Source organism: Stylophora pistillata, chromosome 9, assembly GCF_964205215.1.
Source record: "Stylophora pistillata chromosome 9, jaStyPist1.2, whole genome shotgun sequence".
NCBI lineage: Eukaryota > Metazoa > Cnidaria > Anthozoa > Scleractinia > Pocilloporidae > Stylophora > Stylophora pistillata.
In genome coordinates this window covers 10,874,959-10,890,982 of record NC_142527.1, presented here as the reverse complement: position 1 = coordinate 10,890,982, position 16,024 = coordinate 10,874,959, and the positions used below count along the sequence as shown (strand labels likewise).

Below are 16,024 nucleotides of genomic sequence, written 5' to 3'. Positions count from 1 at the left end.
GATGTCGAAGGAACCAGGGAAATTGCTAATGTTTGCATACATGTTGAGTGAGTAATTGGTTTACTTCGAAGGAAGTACACTATTTTGAGTGGAATTCTACCAATTGATTTCTTAATTAACAACCCCAGTTGTTCCCAAGAAACATCAGCTCCTATGATTGACAGGATTATTAATGTATGAGCGGCTCTGGTTAACCTTTTCCCTGAAATTGTCCCATTTGACTGATTTTTCAATCAGATGCACTTGTTTGTATATGATACATATATACTATTAGTTAATGTTTAAGAGCAACAATTAAATTTTCTAAATTAAATTGAAACTGTTGGGAAGAGCTGCATGTTACGGGCTCTCAAACAATTGGCTAAGTGAGGTCTCATCCTTGGAATATCAAAACTTGCTTGGGAGGGGTCATGCCCATACATAGGCCTGGGGGGCATAAAATGCTTCCTAGAGTACCACTTGCCTAGCACCTCAGGAAGAATACAAGTTCTCCAAACATGGTGAGGTTGGGCAGAACAAAGTTCCAGTGTTGCTCATCGGGTATAATTCACTGGTGGAAAAATGTAACCGTGCCAGAGGAATCAATTGCACACACGATAAAGTCATTGTACTTTATTTTTACCGTAAACAGTTGTTGTTGTGTCTGGTAATAATATTCATGGTCTTGCTTGGGCCAAAACTTGCCAGGGTTGTCCTTTTCCAAACAATGTGAACTTTTACAGACATAGTTGTCAAAGGCACCATTTTCCATGCAAAGAGGACACTTGGCTTCGCAACATCCTTCCCCACAACAGTCACAAGAACAGAGTTGAATTAAAGACTGAGAAGGTAATGAGGAATCTGTGTGAGCTACCCGCTTACTTTGTGAGGCACTAATCCTTCCAGCTCTGTGCTTGAAAAAATTTGTACCTTCAGACTGGTTTCTGGTGTCTTCCTCAATATGTGTCATTTGATCTTCAGACTTTGCAATTTTCTTCTCGAAACAGACCTTTAGCAGTTCAGGATACTCAAGATCCTGATATCCAGGATCGGACAAATCGTGAATTGTAGGGATCTCGCGACTCTTTAGTACAAAGCTGTCGGCTTGAAACAAGACTTAGGGAAATGGGCTTAAATTTACAGCTGTTTAATTCTTCAAAGAAAGACTCAATTTCATCTTCTGACAGATGTGGGACAACTTTTGACTCAGCTTTCGAATCTTGGCTGTGGCTATCGACTTCAGCCATCTCTGACAGGCTGTCTAGGCGTGCATCTAAATCTACTTTCATTTTCTTCGCAGAGGTAAAGTTCTTTGTCCATGCCTCAAGGTAGAATAAAACACATGCAACATGCGAGCATGACTCTCCGAGACCGGCCTTACACCCACAGCAGAAGGCAGATAAAATTGTTCCCGACTTTTCGGTAATGATCCGGACAAAAATCAAGGCTTCATTCACTCTTTGCGAATTCGTTCGCTAAAACGATAAATTTATTGTTAATGATGCGTCCCCATACACTTGAAATGAACCCGATACCATTTGACTGTGTGCAGGAAGGCTTCGAAAGGCTTTAAATTGCTGTTTAACGTTAAAGCTAGTCTCCAGCACCAGGTAAAACAGCAGGTCCGTGAATTCCACCAGAGGTACACGATCCGGCTCGAAGTTCTTGCCCTCCATTAAGATTGGGTCGATTCCGATCGCCGATGTTTTCTCAAGATAACGTTGTTTGACCTTATTCTCTAACCTGTTTGCATAATCGGATAAGGGTATCGCAGGTGAGGTTATCCCGGAATATTTATCCTCGCTTAACTGCACATCACTCTCTAGAGGACAGGCCGCCATTTTGAAATTTGGCGCGAAAGACCGGAAGTTTCGTGACGTCACGTGCAAGCCACCCATAGCGTTTCATTAAGAGTTAAATTTCTCAGAGAGGCGAACAACTGAAGAACGTAAGACAATACACGAGAACTGAGGCGATGCGAAGTCTGGTTGATCAGCTAAGTCGATTGGCCCATTTAGGTAATTTCCTTGTGTAAAATAAGGAGACGTCAATTTTACTTTTTACACTGGATTATGCAACACCATAGTAGTCATATCTCGAGAAGAATCTTGATGAAGCAAACGCCCTTAGCATAATTAAATTTACTTTTGACATGCTCACTGGGACATGTTTTCGTCAGGTAGGTAAAACAGGTCATTATTTCCTCAACATGTACTAACTCAAATAATACCTTCAGCGCATCATGTTTTTCAATGTGAACTGATATTTTCTGCTTCTATTCTTCTCAGGATCTCGAGGGTCTTAAATTCATTCAAAAGCAAAGCGATTAATGCAGTTGATGTAAGTTATTTAAGGGCTAGCGTAGCGAGCGAGAGAAAATCTCTAAGAGATGTACCCGTAGTTTCTCGGTTACAAGACGCACTCACGATCGGCTATAGGAAGTACTCCAAACTTAGAAATTTAGTCAAGCCAAGTTCCCAAACTGAAAATTACATGAAAATACTCAGTTATAGGACGCACGAAAAGGATGAGAGTTGAAAAAAGGATGTGATGGAACTGAGAAAGTTTCACGGTTGCGCTGGCGTTAAAAGCAAATGGAGAAAAACTCCCAAGGAAAGTCATATGCAAAGGTATTCGACAGCTGAATATCAACACGCCACCGAGGAAACAAGTTTCATTGCGTAAAAAAAAACTGGATGTACGAAGGTAGGTTTTTTCTCAAAATTGTTTACTCAGATAAAGAACTTTTCGAGCAAGCGACACAAACACTATTTTAGGGATTTAAAACGAGGTTCGAACGATTGTTTTTTTGTCATAGATATGTTATTGAGCACGTGCTGTTAAGTAAATATACAAATTTCCGTTTGTTTGCTTTTCCAAGGAAGTTGATCGGTGTTCTAAAAGTAGTATTCCTTTTTAATTCATAGGAATAAAGGAGTGGATTCTACGCAATCTTCGCTACACCTCAGACCAAAAAGCTCTTCTCGTGGGGGATTCGTTTCGTGGTCATTTGACGGATGCCGTATAAGAAACAGTTCTTTCAGAACCACCACAACAGCTCTTTTCAGAACCATCCCAGTTCTTTTCAGAACCACCAGATATAAAAGAGTCAGTGACCAACAATTAGTGTCCTTTTACTGTCTTTTTAATGTAAGTTCTGCTAAAAGTGTGATCTTAAGATTTTGTTGCACAAAAATACTTGGCTATAAGACGCACCCCAATTTCAGCACTAACTTTCCAGCTGAAGAGAGAATTTTCCTGAAAAAACCGTGCGCCTTATAACCGAGAAACTACGTAAGTAAAAGATTGATATAAAAACAAAAAATTTTTGAACAATATCTAAAAGACTTAAGATCGCGAGAAATCAGGGCTATTTTCTACTTCACTTTAGCCACAAATGCATGAGAAGATTCCGTTTACGTTTCATGTTAGAAAATCAAAATAGATACCTTGCACAGTTTCGACAAATAGCCGTGAACTTACCGCTGAGAGCGAAAGCTGAAAGAATCGAGCGTCGCTGATATATTCCCTTTCTCATTCACGGCGAAGTTTCTCCTCTTAGCAATAGTAGTATATCAGAGCCGGCTAACTGTGCATAATTTCACGGTGACAAATGTTGAAATGCCTAAATCCGGTATGTAAGGTGAAACTGCGCGTCAAACTGAGACGATGTTCCCATCACTGATTGGCTGAGAAGCTATGAGGAATCTTCCTTACGGATTATATTACAATGTGCGCCACTTTTATTATGAAAAGACCATTTATGGTCTGGATAAACAACTTATCGAAAGGCTTCTTAAAGTAAGGTCACCGTATAACATAACCTTTAATGAGCATTAGAGCATTTCTTATGAAACGACCATTTATGGTCTGGATAAATAACTTATCGAAAGGCTATTTAAAGCAAGGTCACCGCATAACATAACCTTTAATAAGCATTAAATTGTTTAAAATCCAACCAACAAAATAGCGTAATAAATATTTAAAAAATCCTGAGTTTCAAGTTCGCAATCTGTTTTGTCTGCCACCTAGAAAATAGCCTAAAGACAGAAAGAAACCTATAATTGCTCGTCAGGTTAGACAAAGATCTTGGGATAAACAAATAAAGAATGTATGGTTCAAGAGTTGAGGGGATCGACAAAAACAAAATAATAAAATAAAATAATGAAAATTATACTGAGACAGTGAAGTAATATTCTGGAAGGAAACATTTTGCCGGAAAAGGATGGAAAGAAAATTATAAACGAGAGATACGGTGAAATTCAAACAGGGAACTGGCAAGCGCTAATCGGTTTAGAAACAACTTAAAACAAAAAACAGCCACTAAGATGCGTTTAAATTTCCTGCTGAGCGCCATTGTGGAATGAAACAATATCTATGAAGTAAATCATTTTGATATGTAATATACGTTAAAAAAATGAATTCTTTGACCCTGATAAATGGCATCATGAGAAAAACTATTCTGAGACACTGACGTAAAGTTTTGAACGGAAAGATTTTGCTGAAATAACATTTAGACAGAAGCTTAGGAACTAGAGATTCGTTAAAATTTAAACATAAAATTGATGACCACCAGCTGGTTCATCATTAAACAAGTTGAAAAATATACCAGCCATTTAAAGATGCATTTTTATTTTCCTGTTAGTTTCAAATAAAACTGTGATCAGTTTCATAAGCGGCTGCACTTCTTTCCCAATAGCGCTGGCTCTCTTTGATCATATCGCATCTAGTAATGAAACTGTTTCCTGTCAAAAGCCTCCAAGTCAGCAAAGAACCAAAACACCATTTTAAAATGTCAGAAATAATATCTCTAATCCATTGTCAAAAGAACAACATGATTGTCCCGGAAAAAAAGGATCGTAGTCACTCGTAGTCACTCGTGGTCCATCGGTGTTCCTTTTGGTCACCAATGGTTACTCGTGGTCATGATTAGTTGTGGTCACTTGTGTGTAAATTTAGACATGAATGTGCGATTTCAGTTTACTTTGGGCTCCCTCAACGTCAAATACCGACAATGATTATTTTACAGTTTGCATGGCTACCCTTATCAACCACGTTTATACAACGTTAAGTGTCAGCATCACAGCGGAAATTGTTCGTTTTAATACTTTAGATGACGTAACTATATTCTATAAACGTAGTTCCAATGATAGGTGGGAGAGCGTTGTTACTTGATTATATGAATACAGGACGGACGTTTCTTTGATCTTATCAGTGTTTGTATGATGATCTACATGAATCAGAGCTGCTCTAATAATTTTCCTTGTCTCGTTTTATGGTAAAATGAATACAAATTCAAACTGGTTGAAGAATCCTTAGCGACGACAAAAATCTATCTACAGAACATTAGAAGGAATATAGCTCCTCCAAAAGATGGCAATACTTGTTAAAATCAGGCTTCACAGGAACAAAATGAAACAAAAAACAAAACTTAAAAATCAAATCGCACAAAAAACTATTTTCGACATGTGATTATAACAAGTTGACTTTTTCCACGATCAGAGCCGAGAGGAACAGCAGCGTCAATGGATAACTGGCAGAGAATCTTCCTTGTCCTAGAACAATGAAAAAAAAAAAAAAAAGGGATGGAGAGACAATTTGTTAACCATTCGTTTTCACGGCTAGTTGAATAGCTTTGGTACAAAAGTCAACTCTCTCTCTTTCTCTCAATAACAAAAGAAAAAAATCATTACCTCCGGCGACTAGTTTTGAAATTTCTGCCTTAGTGGCGAATGAGTCAAGTGTAAAAGAACTTCTGTTCCGCTTTACGATAGAGAAACTTAACACATCGTATTTTTATAACACACCTGCTTTAAAGGAAGCTCTGAATCCCTTCTACACTGTGGTGGAGTTTCGGTCACTATTGAACTGAACCCAAATCATGTTTCCTTGACTCTGTATCGAACTCGGCTTTGTACTTCTACACAGACGATTGGTCAGAATTGGACCGTTTGTGCCAGATATTGTTTTAGGATGACCAGCTACGACGGATGCCTCACGGAACTCAACGTAGTCATTTTTGCAATCCTCACTATCCTCCAGTTCAAATACGTCGAAGTCTATCTGAATTTGCCGACCCTCCGGAACAATTAGAAACCATTGTTCTGCGTAACTTGAGGGGTAGTTCTCGACGCCAACTTTTGGTGTGCCAAACTCAATAGTTTCATCTTCGGTTGCATTTAGAAAGTTTTCTTCACCCACTGCAAAATAAAAGTATTTTGCTTTCAATCTCAATCCTGAGGAATTTGTCTCTAGTCTTAAGATGAACATGCCGTGAACATGCAACATTTAATGACCATGAAATCGGGGGAATATCGTCTTAAGAATGGAGCTTAAAAGAGTTGGGGGAGAGGGAACTGAATGCGGGGTCTTTTTGCTTTAAATCAGATTCTACCACAAAACGTTTTATTGTGAAATGGTGCATCACACACACACAAAAAACGGTATCTCAGAAATAATTGTCATGAAATGGTTACCTTTGAGCCTCGGTCTCTTGCTCTCAAGCCAACTGCGCTGGCTTACATAAAAGAAGTTTTGATGGCCACTACTATCTCTAAAGCAGGCTCTAAGGTCCTCTTTAGAAAATTTTTGAAAGGTTGTTCACTTGCTTGATTAGCGACTATTTGTACGCTTCCTTGCTTTATTGTTTGCATAGTTATTACTTACTTGACACAGAAGAGGCTATGAAGGTTAAATTAAATCCCTTGTAATGTGAGTTGTCATCTGACACGAATCGAAAGTAGAGTACCGGTCTAGGAACAGCGCCGACTAACAAAGCTTCCCAATCAACGTTGAAGAGATATTTTTGTAAATAGTTGTAATTGTATCGTCCACATCTTTTATCTTTCCGATGTAAATCATTATAATCGGAACTATATTGGACATAGTCGCATTTACAACCAGAGCACCTTTCTAAGTCCAAGCTAGAGGAAAAAAAAATGAAGCATTAAATTCTGCTTTATCTTTCATAAACCTAAGTAAGAAGCAAACTGGAGATGAATGCAATGGAGAGTCAATTGTAACTTTTTTACTTTGGTGGTGTGGCCTGTTCCATACAAGCTTGACTACGATTATTTCTACCTTTTGGCTAAGTCCATCGTGCAAGTTAAAAAAAAAAATTGATGTTAGCGCGATGCGGGTAACTCTTGGAATCATGATGCCGATGCGCCGCGGGAGCTCCATCAGTGAGCCGCTCGAGATATTACTCTTCCAGTGCCTCGCACGAGCTACATGAGTGAGGCACTCGAAAAGCTTTTTCGCTCGTGGTCCATATACAATCTGATACAAGCTCCTTTCTTGTGTGCTGTACGATGCCGAACTGGTCTAAATCCAAAATGTTTCTTTACCACTCTAAACTTGCTTTCAATGCATTAGTCCTTCCTTTGATCATCTTGGGCTGAATAAGCCCCACCCGAACATTGATCAATTGACATGATTAAAGATTATCATAACCTGATTAGTGATTTTTTTTTTGTTAAATTGAAAGTGTTCTGTTCAGACTACTAATAATAACTTCAAGTGAAAACCACATGTATTTTTTTATATACCATAATAGTAACACAACAAAATCTCCTCAGTAGGGTGGTCTCGTCATAAGTCCAGTCTCACTGGGGGGCGTGAGATCCTCCCACTGCGGGTCCGGGCCCGAACATCCTCCCCACCTCTCCAATACTTTTGGAGACTTGACACTGGTTTCCGTGTAACTTGTTTCTTCTTCGCCCTTTCCTTGACCTTTCGAGCAACAGACTCCCCACCGTAAGCACCGCTGTCACAAAATTCACCACTTCCAAATTGAGTACTGCTTGCTTCCAAACAATGTAGCCTCTGTACAGGTCTCCTTAGAAGCCCTTTCTTTGTCTTCAAAACAACAGTACGAATCAAGCCGTCTTTTCCAGGAAGCAATCTTTCAACTCTTCCCATTGGCCACTTTCCTCTCGACACCTTGTCTTCAGAAATCAGCATTACATCTCCAATCTTGAGGGCTGGTTGTTCATTCACCCACTTCTTTCTAACGGATAACTGATGCAAGTACTCTCCCCGCCACCGTTGCCAGAAATGGTTAATAAGCTTCTGCTGGTACAGATATCGCTGCCTCGTTGTGCTTTTGTTTGCTGAAAGTTCGTCTACGAAGTCCGGTAAGCTAAACAGGGATCTTCCAATAGCAAGATGAGCTGGAGTTATAGGCGTTAGATCTCTTATGTCGTCACTTACTGTGGTGAGCGGTCTCGAGTTAATAACGGCTTCAATCCTGGTAAGGATGGTGGCCAACTCTTGATAGGACAACAGCGCTTTGCCCAAGATCTTGCGAAGAGGTTCCTTCACTGAACGCACCAGCCTTTCCCACCAGCCGCCATGCCAAGGGGAGCGCTCGACGATGAACTTCCACTTGATTCCCTTGGAGGTCAATTTGGCCTGGAGCTCTTCCTGATCTATCCTGTCCCACAATCCTTTATTGACAGATGACCCTTGTGTGAACAACTGTTGGATCTCACGGTCAGCGCATTTGAACGTCTTCGCATTGTCAGACCAGATGGTTCTACAGAGCCCTCGTCTACTGATCATACGAAGAAATGCCTGAAAGAACTCTTTAGTGGACAAGTCACCCGTAAGCTCTAGATGGGTCATGCGGGAGGAGGCACAAGTAAAGATGCATATATAAGCCTTTTCTTGGGAGGCACTCCCTCGTACGAACAATGGCCCTGCAAAGTCTACACCAACGTGAGTGAAGGCTGGAGACAATGACGCCCTCTCTGATGGCAATGGCGCCATTTTCTGTGAACATGGACCAACTCGTTGACGTCGACAAACAAGGCACTTTCCCAGGATTCTTTTAACTTCACGACGTCCCTTGGTGAGCCAGATCTCTTGTCGTAGAACCGAAAGAGTGCCCTCCGGTCCAGCATGAAGTAACTCCTTGTGCACACTTTGTATGATTTTCTCAACTACCGCATGCCCATGTGGTAAGATTATTGGATGTTTGGTACCCTCTGGCAAGTCTGAGTGCTGTAATCTACCTCCTACCCGCAGCAAGCGATCTCTCTTGTCGAAATAAGGGTCCAATTTTAATATAGCACTGGTGTTTGGTAAAGGAAGGTCCTCCTCCAGCCTTTCATACTCTGCTTGGTACACCTCTTGTTGTATCTCCCGGTACCACCTCAACTTGGCATCTTGCAGCTCCTCGGCTGACAGCTCTTTGGAACCTGCACTTATTCCTGACTTAAAAGCTCGAACACCTCGAATAACAAATGCTGTTACCCGGATTAGCGTCAGCCATTGCTCATATCGAGATGGATCAATCACTGGTTCCATAGTAATCAACGCGCACGTTCTTGTCACCCTTTGTTTTCTTTCTTTCTCTACAGACTCGGTCAATTCGTTTGGCGACTCTCGTTGTTCAGGCAGGCATTGAGAAGATAACCAGCACGGTCCACTCCACCACAACTTGCTATCAGCTAAGACCTTTACGGGCACTCCACGTGTAAGTAAGTCAGCAGGATTGTCCTCCTCTGAACAATGTTTCCAATGGTGTGGGTCCCATGTAGACTGAATCTCAGCAACGCGGTTTGCTACAAATGTCTTCCACTGGTTACTTGAGCCTCTGATCCACTGAAGAGTTACCATGCTGTCAGTCCAGCAGACTACCTGCTCTACTTTGAGTGTTAACGTTAGGGATTCTACAACAAACTTCAGCAATCTTGCGTTAACAACAGCTGCAAGTAACTCTAATCTCGGTAACGATACAGCCTTTGCGGGAGCCACCCTTGATTTGGACATGACAAGAGTGTTGACGCATGGCCGGTTTCATCCAAGCACTTGATATAGACTGCCGCACCGTATGCCTTAGGTGAAGCATCACCGAAGCCATGGAGCTCTATTCTAGAACTTGATCCAATGTTTTCCATGAAATAGCGGGGAATGGTGATACAACTTAACTGTGAAAGTTCCGATTTCCACGACCTCCACTGCTTAGCAATATCCTCATCTAACTGGTCCTCCCACTGTAAACCCTTCTGCCATAGTTCTTGGAACAACATTTTCGCTCTGATTGTAAATGGTGTGATTAGTCCCATAGGGTCAAAAACCCTCGACGCAATGCTCAACAGACTTCTCTTCGTTTCGGGGTCACGAGCGGCCAGCGTACTTGGTGGCACGTTAAAGAGGAAGCAGTCAGTTAGTGTATTCCAACATATTCCCAGTGCCTTGAGCGGTTCCCTTGCATTGAAATCAACAGTACTGGACTCTGCCTGATCTTGCTCTGCAATGTGGCTAAGGACCTTCTTCGAATTACTGGTCCACTTTGTCAGATTAAATCCACCTCGTTCCATCATCGCACTTAAGGACTGCTGTAACTTCACTGTATCTTCAACATCGTCAGCACCACTAAGGCAGTCATCCACGTACATGTTCGACAGGACTTCCCTTGATGCGTCAGGGAACTCTTCGCTGCATTTCTTCGCATGGCTTTGAACTGTGGCAATGGCCAGGAATGGACTACAATTAACACCAAATGCCAACCTTTGCAGCTTGTACACTCTCGGTGGTTTATCACTTTGTAGATCCCTCCAAAGATAACGTAGAGTGTCCTGGTCTCGTTCGTCAACCTTGATCTGGAGGAACATATTTTCAACATCAGCCATAAGTGCAATCCTACGTGCTCGGAATCGAAGTAATACTGATACCAGGTTAGGTTGAAGTGCTGGCCCTGACAGAATACAGTCATTGAGAGATACCTCATGCTCGTCATATGCTGAAGCATCAAAAACAACACGGCATTTTGTAGTTTTCTTGTCCTCTCGAAAGACTGCGTGATGAGGTAAATACCTGACCTTCTCGTTATCATCAACTGCTTCCTTTACTTCTACGGCAAATCCCTTATCTACGTATTGGTTGATGGTATCCTTGTAAGCATTGGCTCTCTCTGGGTTTCTCCTCAGCTGTCTTTCGACACTCTCAAGTCTCTTGGCTGCCTGAAGGTAGTTTGACTTGAATGGCAGAGCATCGCTTTTCCATAACAGCGGTACTTCATAACGCTCACCATCAAACTTCAGTCCCTCGTTGAACTGTCTAACAGACTCTTCTTCCTCTAAGGACATGGGTGTATTCCTTTTATCTACAATTCCAATAGATTCCAGCTCCCAAAACTGCTTAAGAATGTCTGTAACTGGATCAATGCACACGGTAGACAGCATGGATTGAGTGTTCTTAGAAGAAAGACCCTCGATGGGTCCTCCTACAATCCACCCAAGTGTTGACTATACTGCAGTGGGAGCATGAGTGGCTTCCCCTTTCTTGCATTTACCACTCATAAATGAAAAGTAAAAGTCTGCTCCTATCAAAATATCGACGTTAACTGGTCCACGAGGGTACGAGTCGGCAAGTATCAAGTTCCGCAGGTGGGGGTAATCTTCTAGCCTGATCTCCACTGGTTCTAGTGGTGTGCAGATCTTGTCGATGGTGAGGGCCTCCATGCTAACTGGTGTTGAAACGTTTTCTTGAACAGAGGCAAGTGAGAACCTGACTTTCTTCATTCTCTTCGTTTGACTGGCTTCTCCCCCTAACATGGATACACTAAGGACCTCAGAAGGTCCATCAAGGGCAAATGATTCGGCAACCTTCTTGGTGATATAAGACCTCTGGCTTCCTGAGTCAAACAAAACTCTTACAGGTGCTCTCTGGAAATCGTCTGAAACCAGCATGGCTGTCCCAGTCTGTAATAAGGTTTGTTGCATCTTGGAGTTGTACGAAGCCACGAATCCACTTAATGTTGTATGTCCCTTTTCTTCCATGGTAGGATCCCAGTCACCATGAAGTATATTGTGATGACGCCGGCCACATCCTTCGACTTTGCACTTGGGTTGGCGGCATACTGAAGAATAGTGGAAAGTATTTGCAGGCTTTAAACAGTTAAAACATAGCCGGCTCTCCCTTACTAACTGCCAGCGTTTGTCAACTGACTTTCGCTCAAGCTCTGGACATTTAAATGTTTCATGTCCCTGCTCCTTACACACATGGCAAGCTGCATAACTTCTCCGATTTGTCTCACTTGCTAGTAGAGCGGCTGCTGAAAACACTTTCTCCCGGGTGTTCCTTGCCCCAGCTCCATCCTTGTCTCGTGCTCCACTTCCTCTAGCTGTCCCACCATTCTCACCAATCATACTAGCATTCCTTTTTCCGGCCTCCTTGGAAATCACTTGTTTATTCAGGAACTTGAAGAAAAGTTCAAGATCAACACTCTCTTCCTTTGTGTCAGTTAGTTCTAATTCCCATTTCTCGGATAACTCAGGTGGAAGTTTGGTTTCTAATATTGGAAGGAGGATACAAGAATGGGTCGTTGGCTTTTCGCCTAGGGCCTCCAGTGCTCTAATCCGATTCTTTAGCGTGTCATGGAGATCTCGCAAAAACTCTACCCCTTCGTTTGACCTTGGTAACTGGATAATTGACTTGACTAGAGATGAAATAATTATTCTTTTCCTACCAAAGCGATGTTTCAGAGCATCAACAGCATGCTGATAATTAGCACTAGTGACTTCAAATCCCTCGATTGTGTGATAAGCAATCCCTTCAAGTACTGAACGCAGGTAGGTGAATTTTTGAACAGAAGGCACATTGTCATTATCATGAATAGCAACCTCGAATTGGTCCCAAAAATTTTGAAATTTTAAAACATCTCCATCAAATTTGGGTAACTCAAGTTTTGGTAATTTTAAATGTGACTGTTTGTGCTCCGCTGAACTCGAAGTAGTTTGTTCGTCTGCTTTGGAAATTGCTTGTCTAGATATATACTCTTGAGCTATGTCTAAAGCATTATCAATCACTCGTTGATAGTCAATCCACTTTTGAGCTTCTTCAGCAACTTCATCATCAGAAATAAGAGCAATAATTTCCTCTCTTACCTTACTACAACTCTCCATGTAACCATTCAACTTTTGAACACGATTTTCCATTCTTATGATGTTGTTGCTGGGACTTTTGCTTGTCTCAAGTATTACTTGTATCACAGCATTAATGTCCATCTTAAGGATCATTTCTTTCCTTCTTAACAACTGAAAATTACTTAACTGATGATTGGCAGACTGTGACGACGAGAGTTGACTAGTTGATGCTGCAGGCACGTAGTCAGCTGGCAAGGCTTGTTTAGAGCCTATATGAGTCGATTCCTCACTTTCGTTTTGCAAAGATGGAGGATTAGATTCTTCTTGCTTTATAGCAACTATAAGTCGAGCCATGAGAGCTGGTTTCTTTCCTTTTGCCGGTAATCCTCTCCTTTGTAACTCAGCTTTGACTAAGGAAAGAGACATTTCACTCACAATTTCCTCCGCTGTCGATGCACAGTTGTCTGCCATATTCAAAACTGTAATCGTTTCTCTCGATGTTTACTTTTCTGCTCAGTGCTTTGCTTCCCCAAAGGTTTCTCAAATCCGGCTTCGAAGGACCATAATGTTCTGTTCAGACTACTAAAATAACTTCAAGTGAAAACCACATGTATTTTTTTATATACCATAATAGTAACACAACAAAATCTCCTCAGTAGGGTGGTCTCGTCATAAGTCCAGTCTCACTGGGGGGCGTGAGATCCTCCCACTGCGGGTCCGGGCCCGAACAGAAAGAAACCATCACATGTCTCTCAAAGATTGCACTCACTATCTAACGTATTTCAAAAAAACCTTAAGTAGTTAGATCGTTCGATTGTTAATTCATATACCATAAATAATCATAACCATTACAATGTCCTCCAATGTGCGTGTAGCATTAACAACTTTACTTTTTTCTGATTGTTCTGTAGGGTTGTAATCGGACAGTGTAATCGGACAATTGGCTGTAATCAGACACCTGTAATCGGAATTTAAAGCAGTCAATCCTGGTAAGTCCACCCAGAAAAATTCACCAATCATAGAATTGATTGAAATAACCATAGAAACAACAATTTCAGTACTCTGCAAAACTGGTAAAAGTTGCAAAATGGAGGTTTATTTTTCTTTAAACAATGTGTCTACCAGAGATATTTCCTCTAAGAATGTATTTGTTTTTTTGCGGATTTTGCAATGGTTATGATTAATTGGTAAAATGACTTGATGTCTTCCAGTTCGGTCTGTAATCATACTCGTGATTCATAAATCTGATTTTGTAAATCACTCTTGAAATAACGTACCGAATTGGATTCCACTTGGTCCTTTTACCAATATGTACACCTTTCCTGGATTCTTTAGAAAACATTTAATCAAAGACGCCATACATATTTCGAAAAGAATGACACAGCTTGAAATTAAAGTCCCTTTTTTTTCATGCAGCTCTTGGGCATTTCAGGTCGGAGATAGATTATCGATTATGCTGTCGTGAGTCGATTTCTGGTTCTTTTGAGGAAAAGCTACCCGACATGTCTCAGAGGGTTCAAAAGGTCATTTTCATTTTGTAGGTTTCTATTTTTACGATAGTGATGAGCAGCAGCACAAAATCAACTCACGGCATCGCCTCAAAGCCATACAATTTGCATGCTATTGAAAGGTGCAGAAATGAAAAATGTGACCATACCTTAAGTAACGAAAGAAAATGACGGCATAAGTGTCGGGAACCGTAATGCTCCAACATTTGGTCTCGTTCTTTCCATAAGTACCTGTCTCGGGATACTTGAGGCTACCGCTAGTAGCTGTGATGTTTGTCATACCATTGGGACATGCTTAAGTGAACACAGAAGGTTATGTTTACATGTTGACTACATTTATCATTAAAATTTAGGAGAAAAATCCGTTCCATAGGTGTATATCATTTCATTATACGAATTGGCATATTCATGTCGAGATCAGTAAGATGGAACTTACTTCTCGATTTTTTCTTGTTTCTGATAACTTAAAGTGCGATTAGCAAACTCGCCGCCAGTGAAAATTTTTTTTGAGATATATAGATTGCTCACAAGGGAGTGGAAAATTGTCACATCTATTCCTTGCAACAAGTGAAGCTTCACTCATCTACTCCTTGCAACAAGCGATTTAAAGCCCCACCTAAAGTTGATTTTATCACAACGCTCTCAAATATACACAAAATTTGTACAAATTCGCCGCATTCTTACTGGCCATTGCATAGTTTTTAGATGACATTTGGCACCCTTAGCCACACCCTTGGAGAAGGTGAACCTTCTTTAAGCAGTAACAGACTTACTTGAATCACTTGCCCCGCTTCCAATGAAAAGCGCCAGAACTACAATGAGATTATATAATATTAGAGGTTTAGAAAAACCAAAACGCAACTTGTCCGGGGAATGGAAAATCATACCCTTAAAGGAAAAATGTCGAACTTGCAGCAATAAATTTTCTTCCGGGCCGTAGTTATGAAGTAATGAGACAGAAGTTATGCCTACTTTATGCTTCTTTTGTATTCTTATGATCATCATAATCATATGTTTTCCTCACCTCACCGTGTGAAACAAACAACCTTTTGTTCGAGGTCAAGGTGCAAAAGTCTGAGAAAATTCGTCATTGGTGTCTTAACGTGGGACAAGGGGTTCGTCCGGCTCGAGCTTAACCTGGTTTTGGTTTTTTTCATTTTAGTAAAATCTCTGGTGTCTTCAACGAGAATAGGGAAATCGTTAGTCCTCTTGAATGGCAGTTTATTTCACCCAGCGTCTTCTCCTTCCTACAACCAAACCTCTCCCAATAGCATTATGCAGTTTGTTTTGCAAAGAGTTGTTTTGCAGAGAGTCTGAGAGCAAAGTGTTTTACCGATCGAAGAACACAACACAATAGCCCAGCCAGAGCTCGATCATAAACCTCCCAATGTGTAGTCCTGGCCACGGCTCCTTTTAACGTCTTACCATAAGACTGGGGGACCCAAGATAAGTGAGGTAACTTGCCTGTCCCTGTAATCTCTTATTTTATCCTGATCACATTTACATGATAGGTGGGGTGAACCGCAGGCTGTCCGGTCTGCCGGACAGGGTTACCGTATCGGCTGCGGTGGCAAGTTGCCATGTAAACGTCTCAAGCTAAGGTGGGGTTACTCGCTAAGTCGGGGTCGCGTTCATTTTACTTTTATAAGCGTGCTAACAACCTTA

General features: G+C 41.2%; 1 protein-coding gene across 1 annotated transcript; it reads right to left on the bottom strand.

Moving 5' to 3' along the window:
* Positions 1-4,594: 4,594 nt before the first annotated feature.
* LOC148723266 (procollagen C-endopeptidase enhancer 2-like) lies at positions 4,595-14,647 on the bottom strand. Its single transcript, XM_088733635.1, has 4 exons — positions 14,509-14,647; positions 6,646-6,902; positions 5,787-6,179; positions 4,595-5,534 (listed from the first exon to the last, which is right to left on the bottom strand). The coding sequence occupies exons 1-3, from the start codon at positions 14,637-14,639 to the stop codon at positions 5,815-5,817; spliced, it is 753 nt and encodes a 250-aa protein (XP_088589761.1). The 5' UTR covers positions 14,640-14,647; the 3' UTR covers positions 4,595-5,534; positions 5,787-5,814.
* Between the last annotated feature and the right edge of the window lie 1,377 nt (positions 14,648-16,024).

Coding starts and splice junctions, on each gene's coding strand:
- LOC148723266 (XM_088733635.1), bottom strand. CDS start 14,639: ATGACAAACATCACAGCTACTAGCGGTAGCCTCAAGTATCCCGAGACA. Junction 6,903..14,508: donor ATTTTCTTTCGTTACTTAAG/GTATGGTCACAT, acceptor TTTTTCCTCTAG/CTTGGACTTAGAAAGGTGCT. Junction 6,180..6,645: donor CATAGCCTCTTCTGTGTCAA/GTAAGTAATAAC, acceptor TTTATTTTGCAG/TGGGTGAAGAAAACTTTCTA.